The sequence below is a fragment of the Trematomus bernacchii genome, unplaced genomic scaffold, assembly GCF_902827165.1.
Source record: "Trematomus bernacchii unplaced genomic scaffold, fTreBer1.1, whole genome shotgun sequence".
NCBI lineage: Eukaryota > Metazoa > Chordata > Actinopteri > Perciformes > Nototheniidae > Trematomus > Trematomus bernacchii.
Window position 1 is genome coordinate 6864 of NW_022987704.1, and position 20581 is coordinate 27444.

Sequence of the window (20581 nt, forward strand, 5' to 3'; positions counted from 1 at the left end):
CAAAGTGTGTCCTTTTTCGTGTGTTGGGCCAGCCACGGACTGAACGAGACCAAAGGAATCAAGGAGATTTAAAAAGTCCCTAACCAGAGGTTTGGACTCGCAACACACATGGACATTGAAGTCTCCGGAGATCAAAACACGATCATATTTCACCATGATCCCGGACAGAAAGTCAGAAAAGTCATTTATGAAATCCTTATTACACTTTGGCGGACGATACACGACTGCGCAGAGTGAAGCTGCTTCTTCTATCTTCAAAACAACATGCTTCACTCAGAGGAGGAGATCATGTGCTGTAGTTAAAGGACAGACAGTAAGATGATGCTTCTGTGGCTGTTTTCTGCCTTTTCTCTGGTGTTTTTGACCCCAGTGTGTGACGCAGTGTGTTCAGCTCAGGAGTTCAGCTGCTCTCAGGATCTGTGTGTGTCCGAGGGAAGTGTGTGTGACTTCACTGACGACTGTGGAGATTACAGCGATGAGGAAAACTGTGAGTAAATATTGATTTTGTCAGATTTTAACTGACTTTGAGACTTGATTACCTTTCAACCGGTGTCTTAAAGTACCTCGTACACCTATAACTTCACAAATCCATATATATTCAGAGTGAACAATGTGATACACAAGTCAAGATTTAGTTATAAATTGCATTATCAACGTATATATAGCAAAAACCAGTGTCGTTCTACTATATTTCAGAGGCAAAAAGCACCTTTTGTTCATATAAAAACACATGATTTGCTGATATGGTGTAACAGAGTACTGAAATACTATTAAAAACAGTATTTCAAGTATCTAAATGTAGTCAAACCACAATGCTAAAAGGCTCTTACATGTAAAAAAAACATGATATTAGTACTTTTACTTTTGATACCTAAAGTACATGTTATACTTCTGTACTGTGTGTATACTGAAATGCATTCATTACAACATGCGTCTGTGAGGATATTCAATGCGTTATATATCTTAAAATATGAATGAATATACATTTCATTCTTTGCAGTGGTGGAAATGAACTAAATACATTTATTGAAGTAGATTTGTTTGATTGATTGATTGAAAAGTTTATCAACAGCTTGTATATTGGGTACAGTACAGTACAGCTCAAAACATACAATTGTTAAGGGGATGCAGACCAGAGAAAGACTTTCGTCTTGTTTACATCAGGGTCCCCCATTTCCAATTCATCATATCATTTAAGACATATAAGACATATTTGACATACAGATGGCTTATTTACAATTTACATACAGGTGGTTTTTTACATACAGATGGCTTATTTACAATTTTCATTTTAGATTTCGTTCTAATACATCCTAACCGGACATTTAAGACATACCAAGTCTACAGATATACAGTTAGTAACAGAGTCTAAAATGCGAGTATATACATAGATGGGGGGGGGGAAGCTGTCCATTGTACGACAGGTTGAGATTTGTACCATTACCGGGGCCAGTTTTGCAATGCTTTCCCCCGAAGGTGCTCTTTAAGAGAGGTTTTGAAGGTAAGTATAGTTTTACTTTCCTTTACAGTTGTGGGAAGAGCGTTCCACCTTGATGTGGCATAATTGCGAAACGTGTATTCCCCTTTTTTTGTGCCAAATCTGGGTTTTACATGATTTGTGGAGCTCCCTCTGGTGTTATGATCATGGTATTCCTTGACCTTTGGGAAGAATTTTGACATGTACATGGGTACCATAGAGGTGTAGTGGATCTTGTAGACCAGGCCCATTGCAAGTAGCTGTACTCTGTCGTCTACTCTAAGCCATCCTAGGTTGTCAAAGTGGGCAGAGGTGAGGTGGGTTCTAGATGAAAGGTCAAGCAGTAGTCTGACCAGTTTATTTTGCGATGTTTGAAGTTTTATTTTTAGCGCCTTGGAGGTGCTATGGTACCATGACGTGCAAGCATAGTCATAGTACCCTTGAATGAGTGCTCCTGCCAGAGTTTTCAGGGTGTTTTTGTTTACCAGAGAGGAGATCCGGTATAGGAATCTAGTTCTTTGATTGACTTTTTTTATTACATTGGATGCCATTTTGTCACAGGAGAGGTTTGCCTCAAGAATAGATCCTAGGTATGTAATTTCCTTCTTACTTGTGACAATAATGTCACCCACTGCAACTGAGAAGTCGTCGGATTTGCTGAGATTATGTTTCGAACCGAAGAGAATGGACTCTGTTTTACCCAGGTGTAATGATAATTTATTATCGGCGAGCCAGGTGCAGATTCTGCCGAGCTCGGAGCTGAGGGTTTTTTCAACCTGCAATCTGCTCCTGTCAGAGACCAGCAGGGCTGAGTCGTCCGCGAACAGGAACAAGTTGCAGTCACATGCTGATGACATGTCATTTGCATAAATTAGGAACAGTAACGGACCTAATATGCTTCCTTGTGGAACACCACAGCTCACTGGGAGGGGGGGGGACAGAGTACCGTTTACCTCCACCATCTGTTCTCTCCCCTCCAGGTAGGATTGCATCCAGCTCACCGATAGTTTATCAAAACCAATTGCTTTTAGCTTGTCAATCAGAATGGGGTGATTGACAGTGTCGAAAGCCTTTTGTAGGTCCAGCATCACCATGCCGCAGTATTTACCCTCGTCCACCTCTTGTTTGATGTGGTCGTTCAAATAAAGAAGGCATGTGTCAGTGGAGTGGGATGTTCTAAAGCCAGATTGAAATTCATAGATTAGTTTCTTTTCTGCGAGGTACTTTTCGACCTGTTCATATACTATTTTTTCCATGACTTTCGAGATGGAGGTAAGTATAGAAACAGGGCGGTAGTTGCCTGGGTCCAATTTGCTGCCCTTTTTGTGCAGGGGGGTTACTCTTGCAATTTTGAAGTCTTTGGGTACTTTTCCCTGTTTTATGGAGAGGTTAATTATGTGAGCTATGACTGGTGAGATGGCGGTTGCTGTGTCTCTGAGGAATTTGGAGGGGATATTGTCGTGGCCAGTGGCCTTGTTAGGTTTGAGGGCGCTCAGTTTAATGCGTACCTCTGCTGTTGTTACCCTTGCTAGACTGAAATCATCTTTGCGTACCCCTAGGTTTTTGTAGTTGGTCATGATGTGATCCACTCCAAAAAGCCCTGAGTGGGAGGGTAATTTATTTACAAGAGTTGTGGCTAAGTTTGTGAAAAAAATGTTCAAGTACTTGGCCACATCCAGTTTGTCTGTGATGAGCCTGTTATCTGTCTTTATGTTTAAGTTTGAAAATCTCGTTTTGAGTTTTTTACTGCAGCCAAGCTGGTTATTGAGTAATTTCCAAAGTTCACGGGGTTTATTTTTGTTTTCCTCAGTTTTGTCATTGATGAAATTCTTTTTGGCAGTTTTGATCATGGAGCTTACGTCATTTCTTAGTCTGTTTCTTTCAATTTTTAGTTCAGTCACGTGGGCCTGGAGTTCACTGCTCGTGCTTTTGGAAAGCATTGACTGACTTTTATGAAACTCAGAGCATTTTTTGTCTCTGGTTTTCATGGCGGTCAGTATGCCGGAGTGCATCCACGGCTCAGCGCGATTTTTTACCCTGGTTGTTCTTAGGGGGGCCAAATCATTGAGTATTGCAGAGAATTTGTTTTTGAAACCAAGCCATGTTTCTTCAACTTGTGTACCACTGAGCTCATCTGACCAGTCCAGGCTCTCCAGTTCTAGGTTAAAGGCCTCGCTAGAGTAGTTTTTGAGGTCTCTAGATATGACTGTTTTGTGACAGCCGGCCTTTTGTTTTAGCTTTTTGCGGGTACAGAATATCATATAATGATCACTTAAACCGCATGCTATAACCCCTTTACTGGAGATCCTGGACCTGTCAGAGGTCAGAATGAGATCAATGGTAGTTTGTGTTGTTTCACATACCCGGGTGGGTTGGGTGATTAGCTGGCTGAAGCCGTGCAGATCACAAATCCTACTGAAGGACTTGAAGACGGACGTGTCTTTACGTTGCATATCCGTGTTCCAGTCTCCAATAATAATTGTCTCTACATCCCCCACATCAGCCAAACACCCATCTAATGTATCATAAAAGTCACTCTGTTCCGGTGGTCTATAGATTGTCCCGACTATTACAGATTTAGCATTGTCAAAAAGAATTTCAACCCACACAGATTCAATATTTTCATGATGCAGGTCAGTACGGTTTTTGAAATTGGTGTCTTTATGTATGTACATGCAGACACCACCTCCATTCACGTTCCTGTCCCTTCTCACTACAAGATAATCTTCAATTTCAATCTCTGAATCTGTAATGGAATTGTCCAATTTGGTCTCAGAAAAGCATAATATGCTTGCCTTACCGTTCATGAACAGTTGCCTGAGTTCAGCCAGTTTGTGTCTCAGGCTGTTAGTGTTCAGATGAAAAATATGTAGTCCATTTTTGTTGTTTAAATGCATAATGTCGTCAGCTTGCAGATATTTGTCTTTGTCCGTTACAGCAAACGGCTTGCGGCCTGCCGTGGTGCTTGGAGCGGTGGGGCGGTGGGGTGGTGGGGGGAGGGAGGCTCCGTTGTAGCTTTAGCCGTCGATATGCTAGCAGGGTGGCTAACAACATGGTGGATATTTGTTCCCTCGGATCTCGGTTCTCTTCCTCTCGTCACTGCCTCATGCGTGTCTGTCTGCCGAGGCGTCCCCGGGGGAATGTCGAAGTCTCCGTTGATTCCTCGGTCTCCGCTGTCTCCATGGTCTCTGTTGTCGTCTCGTAGTTGTTGCTGTAGCGGAAGAGATGCTAGTTGTGATGCTAGTTGTGATGCTAGCTCCTCGAGCCTGCAGGAATGGCTTCTTGTCTGCACCGGGCCCGGATTCAGATGGATGTCTCCCGCTAACAATAAGACCAAGACGATCATACTTCTTCGGTCTTGTTTGCCTGACGGGGGTAAGTACTTTCGCGTCGGGTTTGCAGTTAATAATGCATGAATGCTTGCACTTCCAAAAGCGAGGTGTTTCCTTTCCCAGCCGTTGAGAAGGTAAAAGTCATTGTGGTTCATTTTATCCCTGCTTTCACTACTCTCCTTCTCTAAGTGATGTTGCCTCATTGATGAGTTGAGGTAGGAGTCCATAATCCATATTGTCAGGAGGATGAAATATGTAAAAAATCGTGAGGAATAACCTCCAAAGCGGGAGCTCTCGAAAATGCGACCACTCATAGCGAAACCGGAAGGTAAACCTATCTGTATTATTACTTTAACTTCAGTTTAAGATCCTGGTTCTTCTTCTGTGGTGCATCATTGATAATCCTGCCTTGCATACCAACTCACATTCAGTTTCATCCCTAATTCTTTTCAGTCTTCTGTTTCATGTTTGGCCGTGAAGTCCAGGATTAACGCTTATAATGCTCTGATGAGATGATGTTACTTTATTGTGTGCAGAAACCACATCTTAAAGCGGCCGTATTATGTTTGTTGGGGTGTTCTCTCTCCTGTAGTGTGTTTTAGTGCATGTAAATGGTCTGTAAAGGCTAAAATCCCTGCCTGATATGATGCTTTAGTTACAGAACCTGTAATCTGGAGCATGTCATTAGGTTAGTTATTGTATAGGCAGGTGTTTTGCAGCGGACTGGAATGTCAATTTGATCAGATATTGCATGGAAATGTAACACTTTGACTCATTCAGAGGTAGAGAGATAGCATAAAGAGGCCGTAGACGAGAAACCCTGCAGTTTGAAAAGCTAAACTCAAAGAGGCTGAAGCATGTCTTCTTTCTGGTTGTAGGCTCTGGATATAAGAGGTGTGGTTTTGAAGATGGATTCTGTGACTTGATGCAGAGCTCAGAGTCCAGATGGATCAGAACTACCGAGGCTCCTGGACTCAAACACGACCACTCAAACACATCAGGTGGGACATTAGGGACACTAGACATCTATTTTAAACTCAACACATGTACCTTATACTTCTGCAGATCTTTTTTTAATTGTATGTTTTATTATTTATTCTACTGTTTCAACAATTAGACAGTTTATACATCCAAGAAACAAACATGATGAGTAGAAGCAGGAGGCAGAAAGCAGAGTGTATCCAGAGGTATCCCTCCGTTAGTCATCCAGCAGGATAAAGAAAAGAAAAGATCATTCTGTAATTAAATACGCACACAGATAAACAACATTCTATATATACATACACATACATATGTACACATATACGTACATACACCCATTTCCAGGGTGACAATCAAATGATAAAGTCAAACAAATAATAAATAAATTCCTACAAGTCCACGTTCAGAAAACAAGACGGTTTCATTTCTCATCCTATTTTGATGTAAACTGATAATTAAGATAATTATGATAATAGTCTTTGTACTTGTTATAGTATTTATTATTATTATCCTTACAGCAGCTAGGTGTACCCATTGTTTGGTTCCTTGGAGTAGTCTGCTAACACATTTTTTCTGACTCTTGATTTGAATGTTTGATGACAGTCATCACTTGAGAGAGTTTTGTTAAGACCACTCCATAGTTTTCAAATCCACGTCTCCCTCTCTTTCAGCTCACTTCCTGTCCCTTTCACCTGGAACCAGAACCTCTGCAGACCTGATCAGTCCTTTCTTCCTGCCCACTGAAACCTGCCAGCTGAGAGACCCTCAAATAACATCTGTTTGAACATTAAAGCACAGGAGAAATGTTACTTTAGTGGGAATGCTGACACAGCATTCCCACTAAAGAACGAGAGAGGAGATGAGGAGACGAGAGAGGAGAGACGAGGACATGAGAGAGGAGACGAGGACAAGAGAGAGGAGAGACGAGGACACGAGAGAGGAGAGACGAGGACATAAGAGAGGAAACAAGGACATGAGAGAGGAGAGAAGAGAACACAAGTGAGGAGACGAGGACACGAGAGAGGAAACAAGGACATGAGAGAGGAGAGACGAGGACATAAGAGAGGAGACGAGGACACGAGAGAGGAGAGAAGAGAACACAAGTGAGGAGACGAGGACACGAGAGAGCAGAGACGAGGACACGAGAGAGGAAACAAGGACACGAGAGAGGAGAGACGAGGACAAAAGAGAGGAGACGAGGACATAAGAGAGGACACGAGAGAGGAGAGACGAGGACATAAGAGAGGACACGAGAGAGGAGACGAGGACACGAGAGAGGAGACGAGGACTCGAGAGTGGAAAGACTAGGACATAAGAGAGGACACGAGAGAGGAGAGACGAGGACACAAGAGAGGAGACGAGGACACGAGAGAGGAGAGACAAGGACACGAGAGAGGAGACGAGGACACGAGAGAGGAGACGAGGACACGAGAGAGGAGACGAGGACTCTTAACTAATGGCCTAGTACTTGTAGAATAAGGCATTACTAAGAGTTTTATAGTGACTAATAAAGAGCCTAGAAACTGCTAACATGTTAATGAACAACTCGTTGATGCTGAACGTGCACTTTAATATAAAGTGTTTCCCAAATTACATTTCATAACATGCAGAAAAGTCTCTCTGTTTCCTCACTTATAACTAACGCTCTCAAATAGACTCTCAAATAATGTGTACTTTAGTATATATACTCACCCTGACCCTCCACTGGACAAAGGGGTTTGATATTTGCACTTTAGGTGAGTCCTAATTTAGTGTCCTGCAATAATGAGATGAACCACTAGATGGCGCCAGAGGATCATTAAAGCTGGCTTCTCTGCCTAGCAACACAAAGTACACTATACCACAAAGAACATCTCCAGTTATTATTGTGTTATTTAAATATATATAAAATGACCTTAGAAGTGTTTTCTTTGGGTCTGATTGTGACGATGAATTCTACGTCAGTCATTTGATTTATTTCACGCCTGGAAGTCTAATTCTTCGCTGCTCACTCAAGCTTAACATTTCCCTCTCAGCTATAATTGATGTTTTGTTTGTGAACGCAATGACTTTTTCTTTATTAGAGACTAAAGGACTTCTTTGATAAAGAGCACACGCAGGTAAACAGCTGCTATTAATACAAACAACACAAATAAACATGCTTTTAGTTGATTTATGACTGCTATGCTTTCAGGTGACCTGCAGAGATCTCATTACTTCTGTGTCTGATATGAAGCAGTTTAATAAGCACCACTTCAATCATCATATTAAAGCACCGTATGAGATGTGAGAGGGTCTTCTGTAGACTTTCATCATGGCATGGTCTCTAAGGTTTACTTCAGTATCTATTGTTGTTGTTTTACAAATTAAAAAGGAAAGAAAACGACCAAATCTCCAGATGAATGTTAGCTTTAAATAGTTGTTTAACTGACTTCTCTCCATGCCGTCTATTTGAAATATGTCCTGCACATATCGCTTGTTGTTCTTACGGTTAGACGGTTAAATGGACGGCTTATTAACACGTGTTCTGGGCGTCTCTCCCTCTCTTCACGAAGGCCAGTCTGTTCAAACTGAATTGAGACCAATCTGATTTGTTGAACTGAAGAATTGGTGAAATGAACACCACATGTTCAGCAGACTGCAGATTGACGCCTCTGGCAATCTGCAAGAAGACAGAGAACACCTCTTTTTGTTCTTGTGATATTTGAGCCAAAGAAAAACAAGAAATCTAAACCTGAGATTGAAGCCTCTCGTCCACTCACTGGGTCATATCTCATACATTCTGCATCTGGAAACTCTCATTCATTCCCATTAATGCTGTCCTTCCCTTGACTGAGATAACGGCTAATTCATTCACAAACTCAATGTCCTCGATGTGTTACACTCTCAGGACATTGTCTCTGTCATATAAGCGTCACATAAAGCTTGTCTTCCTATATATTCTGCAGCTTCATTAGCATTTCCCCAGCAGCCGCCTAACGTCCATAAAACACACCCCCAGTATAGCTCCTTAGCATACAGGAAGTCACGATGACACGGTGCACACACATCATGGGAACTGACATACAGATGCAGTCTCTGTGGAGGAGAGTTCATGAACACTAATGCAGTATCTGGAACTCCCTTGTTCTGTTAAAGACACATTTCTTACCTTTTTCTCAGGATTTATTCAATAACATACTTTTTTAATCGCATCACGCCCTTTTAATGGATGTTGGTGTGACATTTAGATATTACAGTGAATTACAAGCTTCATCCACACGTTAACATCTACTAATGGGCTTCCTGCTTCCAAGCTGCATTGATGTTATAACGGTAACGGTGTCTGGGGGTTATAGACACCCAGAAACAATCCTTCATATATGTGTTATCATAGGAACAGTGGTTTTGTTCCCAAACAACCAAGTTAACGTCTTCATCGTCCCTGAAAGTACTTCCTTTTCAATGAGCACTGAACACTTGAAAGTTAATTGATGATTTTGCCTTAAAGTACAACTTGAGGAATTCCTCTTGTACTTAAAGCGACCTTTGTTTCTCTCACGAAGGAGAATTCAACCACGAGGGTTTCTTCAGAATTCATAAGCAGTGAGGCAGAAGAGGAAAGAAAAACAAATAGGGCTGAGCTGGTGGGACGAAATGTTGGAAAAGTAGGAAGTGAAAGTAGGAAGTCAGACTGTCAGACTGCCAGACACCATTTTACAGCTCGGCACGAGGAGGAGAACAGGGTGAGTGTTAACACCAGGATCTGCTTTCTAACACATTAGTTATTTACTCTGTTTTACTGGATGTCAGAAAATAACTTCTTGGTTAACAATCAGCGTCCTAGAGTCCATTGAGACTTCTGCAAGTGTTGTAAACTTTTATTATTTCCTGTTTCCTGAGTCATCAGAGTTACATAACATGTGACAGCCCAGCGCAGACAAAATGGAGAGCGGCCTGAAGTCTGACTGATTTCATGTATTTGAACCAAGTTTATTATTAATGTGTGTGTGTGTGTGTGTGTGTGTGTGTGTGTGTGTGTGTGTGTGTGTGTGTGTGTGTGTGTGTGTGTGTGTGTGTGTGTGTGTGTGTGTGTGTGTGTGTGTGTGTGTGTGTGTGTGTGTGTGTGTGTGTGTGTGTGTGTGTGTGTGTGTGTGTGTGTGTGTGTGTGTGTGTGTGTGTGTACTGGAGAAGATGAGTGATTTAAAAGATGAGGAAGGGGACAATACTCCAGTCCCCAGCTGTCTATCTCTGAAGAGTGACTGGTCTATGGGGAATCCTCCAGACTTCAGTAATGAACCTGGACCCTCAGACACAAAGTAAGAGTCTCTACTGTAACCTGACCTGAAGAGGATTCAGTTTTTTTGGTATCTGATCATATAAACTGTTTAATGAAACCCAGTAGAGAACATTAAAACTATGAACTAATGATGTTTAAAACATGTTGTTTCCACAGACAGAGAGCAGGGTCTCCAGTCCCCAGCTGTCTGTCTCTGAAGAGTGACTGGTCTATGGGGGACCCTCCATACTTCAGTAATGAACCTGGACCCTCAGACACAAAGTAAGAGTCTCTCCTGTAACCTGACCTGAAGAGGATTCAGTATGTTGGTATCTGACATAGCCGTGGGAACATGTTTGAAATGGGGGTGCTGTGGGGATGACACCAGGGCCGGTTCTGACCAGTTTGCTGCCCTAGGCAAGATTTCAGCTGGCAATGAAAAACCTCTACAAAAGACCAACACACTACAAACAGAGAAACGTATTGACATGGTGGACAGCTTATATAAAAAGGCTTCAAATGTATTCAGTATTGTATGAACATGTTTTAATTGGGGGGTGGACGTCACATCCTCTAGGGGGGTCCGGGGGTAAGTAAAATGCTTCAATCTGTTGCACTTTGAGCACACAATTACAGAGACCTGATCTAGGGGGTACAACTCTAAACACCCATATGAAAAAGATTGGTTTGCATTTTAATAATCAAATAAGTATGTGAACATAACCAATAACCTACCATAGCCAATAACAAATACATGGAACTTATTTTATTGTTGTGGTTCATTTATATCTTATTTTACCAGTTAACATTTATTTATGCATATTTGTTTATCTCTCCAGTTTTAAATGATATTTCTGGTTTACTGTCCTATAGTATACACTGGAATGATTTCAAACCTGTTTTTATTTATCCCAATAATTATAAAGGAGTGCCTTGGAAATATTTGTTTACATAAATTGTGATCAAACCGTTTGAGAGCCACTGAGATAACTTAGACTAAAGTGAACTATCTGACACTGAGAGTCCTTCACCTCACTGAGCCTCAGTCTGACAGGAGAGCTCTCCCTCCACATCATTGTAGAAACAGCTTCTTATATCCATTAGCGCAGCAGAAGCTAACAACAATCCCCGCCGGTACCGGTGATCAGGTGAACAGTCATAGGTCAAAAGCTGCTCTTTAGATGAACTAACAGTGGCGGTTCTACGGGGTGGCACGGGGTGGCAGCTGCCACCTCAGAAAAATGCCTTGCCACCCTAAATGTAGGCAATTCATTTATTAATAATATTTTTTTAAATATTGATTATAAATGTTGGTGACATTTCTCCATAGTTCGTGTAAAACGTTTTACTCAACAGTTTAGAATGGACTCCCCCGCTTTGTTTTGAAAGAAAAGTTTTGGCTCATCGGACATTTATGAGAGAAAGTCTCTAATGTCCGAGTGCAAGTGAATGCAGCACAAGACGCGAGCCTTGTAACCCCTCCCCGGCCCTGGCGCGAGCATGGAAATATGATTGTCGGTGATTTCATTTGAACGGGACGGCGCAAAACGAGAAGCATTCGGACCATAGACTGTATATATAAATGGACGTAGGGTCCGTGACGTCACCCATAGGATTCTGCAGAGTTGCCGAGAAGCCCTTAGTAGGCGGAGTCGGCCACTAACGGCTCGACAGTGACGTCAGAGTCTAACTCCCGCCTGCTCCAGCCTGCTCCAAATAAGGGCAAAGAGGCGGAGCCGAGGCGGGACCTGCTGCCTCCGAACTGGAAGTAAACAGAGCTAGCTCAGGCTAAGAAGCTAAGCTAACATGAAATACATGCATACCAAGTTACTGCGTGGCACTTTGGTTTTGATAAAACAGTGTAGTTCCCCTATATAAACGTTACATTCATAATCAAACGAGACAATCTGCAAGAGAATTAGCTATTTTTTGTTATTCTTAATGCTTGTCATCACGTTAATAAAATAAAATAAGTACCGATACATAGCAGAACAATTGTGGCGATGTTCAGCTTAATAAGCCTTGTTCAACATCATTTATTTAGCTAATACTACAGCGGGCTGCAGGCGAACCAAGTCCGCGTTTCGGTGCATTCCTTGATCTCCAGTTATAACGCTGGACTCCACCGCCCGGAGCTAACGGAGCCGCAGGGGGCTCCGGGAGGCCGGCTGGAGCTGGACGCCGGCTGGAGCTAGCCCCCTGCGGCTCCGTTAGCTCCGGCGGCCACCACTGGGATAATTGGGTCCCCTTTTAACATTTGCTCCCGTTTAGCATTATGGGCGTCATAGCCATATACTATAAAAGTCTTACCCAAGGCTGAATCATAAACTAAACTGTATACTGTTGTGTACATGTATAAAGGGTTATGTCCTTAGCTGGCTAATAAGCTACATAAAAAGCTAAGCTAACAAGCACACAAACACCTGCTAACGGGGTTAACATGTATAATATTATCATTTTAGACTTCTTGGAAGTTCTGTTAGTACATTCAACCGCACAGCACGACATTTTAATTGTCTGGTATTTGTAACAATATTCCCTAAGGGGCACAATCACCACGAACACGGCTAAAGGGTCAAGTACAATAACTACAACTAACTAACGTTGTAGCCTAGCAGAGTGGACAAGTTGCTGTTAGCTGACAGTGAGGCACGTACCTGTCCATCAAAGTGACCACGCCCTAATTTATGCAAACACTTTAAGACCTAATATAAATAAAAGGGTCGCGTTGAAAAACAATTCACTCACAGATTCATAATCATGAAGGTGGAATCTAACTATATCCATAATAATATTTATTGCATCCAGGGGTAGAAACATGTTTTTTTCTGCTGTAAAATTGGGCATTTTAACATGGGGCTCTATGGAAATTGCTCTTTTCTGCAGTCATCGCCTATCGGCCAATATATGAACTGCAATTTGTGGCACTTCCGTATTGGCGTCCCGGCTCTTCCCCAGAGTTTGCCGCTTGATTCGGACCCAAGCAGACGGAAGGAATGAGGTGCGGTCTACAATGACAGAGAAGAGACTGTCAAGTGTGGCTGTACTCAGCATTGAATCAAAACGCACTAAAGCTTTGGATCTTAATACGTTTGAGAGGCGTTTTGCTGAACAAGATGGTAATCGCCGCATTCAGCTGTAATAGGCAACTTGATGCTCTGCTCACGGATGAGCACACAACTGTTAAGATGATGACCTTGTATGTGTGTATATCTTTTTTTCTTTGTGGGGGTCTGCCCCCAAAAAAGAGTTTTAAGTTCTGAGAAAGTCAAATGAGACGGTGTGTAAAACTACACTGCCCAGCCAAACAAAAGTAACCACTTTGATTTAACTAGGCCAGTAGGTAAGGGCTTTCCACTGGATAATAACTGCAGCGATGTATATGTTTGAGCTGAATACACGTTTTTTAACCCTAACTGATGCAGTTAGTCACTTCTTTAAAGGGGACCTATCATGCAAAATGCACTTTTGTACGTCTTTTATACATGAATATGTGTCCCCGGTGTTCCAGGGAACTCACCAAGTGTCAGAAAACACAACCCTCTCTATTTTCCTCCATAACCAAATCTCTAAAAAAGTGGCTGCAACGGATCTGATAAAAACTGATCCAGATTTGAACACTGTCCTGACGTCAGGACGGTGGCGCTACGGCTATTGGGCCAACTCTCCACCTATCAGGGGAATGTGGGGTTGGGCCACGGCCGGCCATTGCCGCTCGAAAACGCTGGAGACGCTGTAGTACATATGCCAGGCCTGTAAGTGGCGCTGTAGTCTGCCACAAAAGCAGCGAAGAAGACTTCCCGCGCATGGTTGCTATGGTTACCCTTCTGTTTATTCTCCGCTGTGGCTTTCTTTCTCCCTCCCCGAGGAAAGCGTTTGCTCCTGCTGCTTTAATTCAATGCAATCCCTCCCCGTCGAGGCAAGCACTGTAATTCTCTCCGGTTAGTCCACCAGCAGATGACAAACACCCACCTCTCCGCCTCTTCCAAGGAACGAGGGGACCGTGCGGCAGAGTTTCAGTTAGGTTTTCTTTCGCCTAACCCTAACCCTACAATATATCATTTAAATATAGCATGATAGGTGTCCTTTAATGTTTGTTCTTTCTGATGGAAAGTCAAGGTTGTAACTGTTTGCAGTAAAGTCGTGGGGCGCTGAAACTGCTGATTCTTTTGAATTTTGATATATGATAGACAATACTTCAAATTTGAAGGAGGGTGAGCAAGCATCTTGAGGAACATTCATCATTAACTCCTCCAAAAAATATAGTTTATTCAATAATAAATGAATATGTGAATCATAACAGTGATTGACAGCTGATAGGAATAATATGATTGTTAATATCATCATATTCATTCAGACAAACATCGATGGGACAGTTAATTAATGTACTTATTGCAGCAGTCTGCATAGATTTGGTACCCCTGCTGGTCAAAGAGTGAAACAAACTCATTCAGTTATTGTTCATTAAATGATGTCTGCCACCTTATATATTTATATGTAAGGCTTTACTGATGTGCCACAATAATGTCACCTAATGTTATTGAGTTAAAATATTAATATTGTGGATTTCCAAGTTAACATTGATTGATATGACTGCGATTAAATCAGCATATACTTCTGCCAGGGGATGCCACCCCTCAACATCTCCTGCCACCCTCTGGCCACCCCATGAATATTTGTCTAGATCCGCCCCTGTGAACTAATGATGTTTAAAACGTGTTGTTTCCACAGACAGAGAGCAGGGTCTCCAGTCCCCAGCTGTCTGTCTCTGAAGAGTGACTGGTCTATGGGGCTTCCTATATCCTTCAGAAATGAACCTGGACCCTCAGACACAAAGTAAGAGTCTCTCCTGTAACCTGACCTGAAGAGGATTCAGTATGTTGGTATCTGACATAGCCGTGGGAACATGTTTGAAATGGGGGTGCTGTGGGGATGACACCAGGGCCGGTTCTGACCAGTTTGCTGCCCTAGGCAAGATTTCAGCTGGCAATGAAAAACCTCTACAAAAGACCAACACACTACAAACAGAGAAACCTATTGACATGGTGGACAGCTTATATAAAAAGGCTTCAAATGTATTTAGTATTGTATGAACATGTTTTAATTGGGGGGTGGACCTCACATCCTCTAGGGGGGTCCGGGGGTAAGTAAAATGCTTCAATCTGTTGCACTTTGAGCACACAATTACAGAGACCTGATCTAGGGGGTACAACTCTAAACACCCATATGAAAAAGATCGGTTTGCATTTTAATAATCAAATAAGTATGTGAACATAACCAATAACCTACCATAGCCAATAACAAATACATGGAACTTATTTTATTTTTGTTGTTCATTGATATCTTATTTTACCAGTTAACATTTATTTATGCATATTTGTTCATTTCTCCAGTTTTAAATGATATGTCTGGTTTACTGTCCTATAGTATACACTGGAATGATTTCAAACCAATAATTATAAAGGAGTGCCTTGGAAATATGTGTTTACATAAATTGTGATCAAACCGTTTGAGAGCCACTGAGATAACTTAGACTAAAGTGAACTATCTGACACTGAGAGTCCTTCACCTCACTGAGCCTCAGTCTGACAGGAGAGCTCTCCCTCCACATCATTGTAGAAACAGCTTCTTATATCCGTTAGCGCAGCAGAAGCTAACAACAATCCCCGCCGGTACCGGTGCGCCCTCTCTCTCTCTCTCACTTTGCCTGTGAGCTGCGGGCGCCTGATAAGCCAACATCCCCCACTTTCATCACTTACAGCGCCCATCGTACAGGGAGAATGGAGAATGTAACCAGGGGGAAAAGGGTGCTATCTTTAATTAATTATGAATGTTGTTACATCAAAGCTGAACATTGGTTTTTTTCTTGTATTATATTTCCTTTTAATCTTGTTGTTTAATGAAACCCAGTAGAGAACATTAACAAAGTGTAATTGAACTCTTGCTTCTTGTCATCATCAGAGATAGTAAATAATCTATCTATTCATCTATCTATGAAATCATCCTCACTCTCTACATGTTGGACTTGAATGAATTTTAAAAACAGAAACCCAAAATCACGACTCAAAAACTCTACAAATCTTTAATCAGGTGAACAGTCATAGATCAAAAGCTGCTCTTTAGATGTACTAATGATGTTTAAAACTTGTTGTTTCCACAGACAGAGAGCAGGGTCTCCAGTCCCCAGCTGTCTGTCTCTGAAGAGTGACCGGTCTATGTGGGACCCTCCACTCTTCAGTAATGAACCTGGACCCTCAGACACAGAGTAAGAGTCTCTCCTGTAACCTGACCTGAAGAGGATTCAGTTTTTATAATCTAATATATGAAACTGTTCTTTAATGAAATCATGTGAGCAGTTTGTAAAGGGAACACGCAGCAGAGTACAGCAAGCTAACATTATTTGAGGATATTTCAATATGCAATTATATTATCATTGTATCTGTGTATAAAATGGTTTTAAAGAGCAAGAATGTTGATAAATTTTGATTTACAAAAATAATGATATCGTCCAAAACATTATTGAACTACTTGGGCATGTCTATGATATGTCTTTTTAAGATGATTATTAATAATAGTGATAACCTGGTGAGCTGGTTGTGTTTAGCATTAGCAGATATAACAGTGTTTTGTGATATCACATGTTACGGTGGCCCGGAAGTGCAAGACACCACAGCATTTCACAAAACACAACAGCATTTCAGAAAACACTACAGCATTTCAGAAAACACTACAGCATTTCAGAAAACACCACACCATTTCAGAAAACACTACACCATTTCAGAAAACACTACAGCATTTCAGAAAACACTACACCATTTCAGAAAACGCTACACCATTTCAGAAAACACTACAGCATTTCAGAAAACACTACAGCATTTCAGAAAACACCACAGCATTTCAGAAAACACTACAGCATTTCAGAAAACACTACACCATTTCAGAAAACACTACAGCATTTCAGAAAACACCACAGCATTTCAGAAAACACTACACCATTTCAGAAAACACTACAGCATTTCAGAAAACACTACACCATTTCAGAAAACACTACACCATTTCAGAAAACGCTACACCATTTCAGAAAACACTACAGCATTTCAGAAAACACTACACCATTTCAGAAAACACTACACCATTTCAGAAAACGCTACAGCATTTCAGAAAACACAACAGCATTTCAGAAAACACTACAGCATTTCAGAAAACACTGCAGCATTTCAGAAAACACTACAGCATTTCAGAAAACACTACAGCATTTCAGAAAACACTACACCATTTCAGAAAACGCTACACCATTTCAGAAAACGCTACACCATTTCAGAAAACACTACAGCATTTCAGAAAACACTACAGCATTTCAGAAAACACTACACCATTTCAGAAAACGCTACACCATTTCAGAAAACACTACAGCATTTCAGAAAACACTACAGCATTTCAGAAAACACTACAGCATTTCAGAAAACGCTACACCATTTCAGAAAACACTACAGCATTTCAGAAAACACTACAGCATTTCAGAAAACGCTACACCATTTCAGAAAACGCTACACCATTTCAGAAAACACTACAGCATTTCAGAAAACACCACAGCATTTCAGATTGGACGGAAAGGGTATTCCTTTAGGGAGAACACTTCTTGTTTGTGATTGGACAGAGCCAGCCAGAGAAGCACTGCTGTGATTGGTTGTTTTTGCTGCCAGTCAAGAAATGACGCTTTGTGATTGGTCAGCACCCGACAGCGCAACATGTCCCAATACATCAACCGTTAGCTGTTAGCACACACTCAGAGCTCACAGCTCCTCATATCTGTTCAGAAACTGGACAAAAGTTAAACAAGTACAAACCACAGACTGTCTATGTCATGGCGAATACAGTCGCTGCTTTATTTATGTTTGTATGACGCTGTTGTGAGTGTGGACGGAGCAGCTACAGGTTAGTTTAGCCTGATCGATCCTCCCCCTCTCCAGCACTTCTTGTTTGAATGACAGGAGTAAACACTGACAGCTGCGGTGAAACTCGAGCGATTAGAGCGATGCGAAAAAACATGAATTAATGCTTTATTAATTCATGGTTTTTAAGGGGCTTATCTCCATGTAAATACTATGGTAGACTACCCAATATTCGCATCGCTCTAATCGCTCGAGTTTCACCGCTCCTGTCAGCTGTGTTTGCTCCTGTCATTCAAACAAGACGCGCTGGAGAGGGGGCGGGGCGTATCTCCATGTAAATCCTATGGGAGATACCAACTACAACAAAATGAACATATTGACCGTGATTTAATTGTAATACACGTTTCAAAGTGATGCCGAAGTAACTACATACTGATACCGGTTAGTAAAAACCATGAATTAATGCTTTGACAAGTCTGCAGACAAGACGGCAGGCGAAAAGCTTTTAAAATGCGTGTTTTCTGAATGGAATCGGATCCATCAGGCTAAACTAACCTGAAGCTGCTCCGTCCACACTCACAATAACGTCATACAGACATAAATAAAGCAGCGACTGTATTCGCCATGACACAGACAGTCTGTGGTTTGTACATGTTTAACTTTTGTCCAGTTTCCAGAGGTGGGGACTCGAGTCACATGACTTGACTCGAGTCAGACTCGAGTCGCATATTTTTTGACTTGAGACTTGCTTGACTAACATTGATAAAAGACTTGACTTGACTTTGACTTGGTATTGATGACTTGAGACTTGACTTAAGCTTGAGACAGATGACTTGAAAGGACTTGTCTGTTTAAAATTAAATATTTGCGTTTGTTTTTGTAGTGAGATATTACGTTTAGTTTTTTCGAAAAACGTGATTGGGTGATTATAGCACCATGCGCGCAAACCTGGCAACCCACTAGACGGCAGGAGTGTCAGTTAACATGGCAGCGGCTAGCGTTACTCCACAAATAGTGAAGTTTGGATTCAAGGATTATGTTGTCGATGACGCTAATAAGAAGAGAACAGCGGTATGCAGGGTCTGCAGCATAAAGATCAGTGACATGACCACCAAAACATCCAACTTCATTCGTCACTACAAAAAAACCCACAGAGAAAGGTGCGTGAATGTGTTGGCTAGAAAGCTAACGTTAAGTTTAAGCTACGTTAGACTTGGTTTCAAATCGATTAAGCATTGCAAAGAGAAGACAAAACGGTAAATTAACACTAGAACCTCCAAGGGATTCATTTTGACTAACCCCGATACTGACGGGCTGTCAGGAGAGGGAGAGAGAGAGAGAGGGAAAGAGATGCCTCGTTTATTTCCCCTGTGTTATTATCAGAAGTTACTGTAAACTTTTGAATAATGTAGTTCATCTACTTTTAGTAGTTTGTTTAAATGTTTTAATTATATTGTTTTTGTTTGTAGAAGTGCATAATTCCTTGATTTATTGTAAAATGAATCTGAACTTTTTGATCTGTTATGATGATAAACTGAAGCAATTTCTAAATTAACCCAATTAACTGAGTTTTAAATCCTAGCTATATTGTCTGTAGTTCTAGGGTTAATATGAATCTAATATGATTGCCATCGGTCTAAATTAGATTTCAATTGATTAACTGTGTATGTAATGAAGATCATAGTGTGGGTTAAATCCATTTTCATAACCACTGTCTTTTAACTCATTTAAATGCGGAAACTGGGCTTACTCATCAGAATTTCGAATGACTTGACTTGACTTGCTTGACCTGAGCAATGACTTGACTTGACTTGCTTGACTCTCACCACAGTGACTTGGGACTTGCTTGATACTTGTAGGTCAAGACTTGAGACTTGCTCATGACTTGCACATGTAGGACTTACTCCCACCTCTGGTCAGATCCGCTGATTGGTTCACTGATGATATAGGCGCCCAATCCAGAGCCTCTGGATAGACCCGCCCAAAGGGAGGCTCGTCGTCTCTTGCCCCATTTCAGTCCCATGTTAAAAGTCAGGGCTATTATCTGTATTTTAACAGACTTATCTTTTAAATTGAGGTGTATTTATTGTTCTCTTCTAAGTTTATTTTTTTCTGAAATTTTAGGGAGGATGGTCCTCCCTTTCCTCAATGGACGAGCCTCCACTGAGTGAGTTATTAACTAGGTAGCAGTGTTATTTAACATACTTTTATTCTGATAAGTATTGTCAAGTTCTCTGGGTTTTTGGCATTTATTTGAGTGTTTGCCCACATTTGAGAGGCTTGAGGGGCAACAGAGGACGCATGGACAACTGGAATCCTTTTTCCTTTTCTTTATTTCAACTTTTCAAGGACACATTAGGATTCTTTCAGGTTGAAAACCTTAAAAAAAATACAAAATAAATAAATTACAGCATGTTTTGCTTTGCAATTTATTTAATATATTATAACCTAAATTAATCAGTAACCAAGTATTTTACTCAAACTCAATGTATTTAATAGTTAAAGGGGACCTATCATGCAAAATGCACTTTTGTATGTCTTTTATACATGAATATGTGTCCCCGGTGTTCCAGGGAACTCACCAAGTGTCAGAAAACACAACCCTCTCTATTTTCCTCCATACCCAAATCTCTAAAAAAGGGGCTGCAACGGATCTGATAAA

The 20581-nt window shown here is 41.3% G+C and overlaps 1 protein-coding gene across 1 annotated transcript; it reads left to right on the forward strand.

Moving 5' to 3' along the window:
* The first annotated feature begins 227 nt into the window (after window positions 1-227).
* Window positions 228-6643, forward strand: LOC117490129 (MAM and LDL-receptor class A domain-containing protein 1-like). The gene is made up of 3 exons (XM_034139709.1): window positions 228-487; window positions 5688-5810; window positions 6462-6643. The coding sequence occupies exons 1-3, from the start codon at window positions 319-321 to the stop codon at window positions 6572-6574; spliced, it is 405 nt and encodes a 134-aa protein (XP_033995600.1). The 5' UTR covers window positions 228-318; the 3' UTR covers window positions 6575-6643.
* The last annotated feature ends 13938 nt before the right edge of the window (window positions 6644-20581 follow it).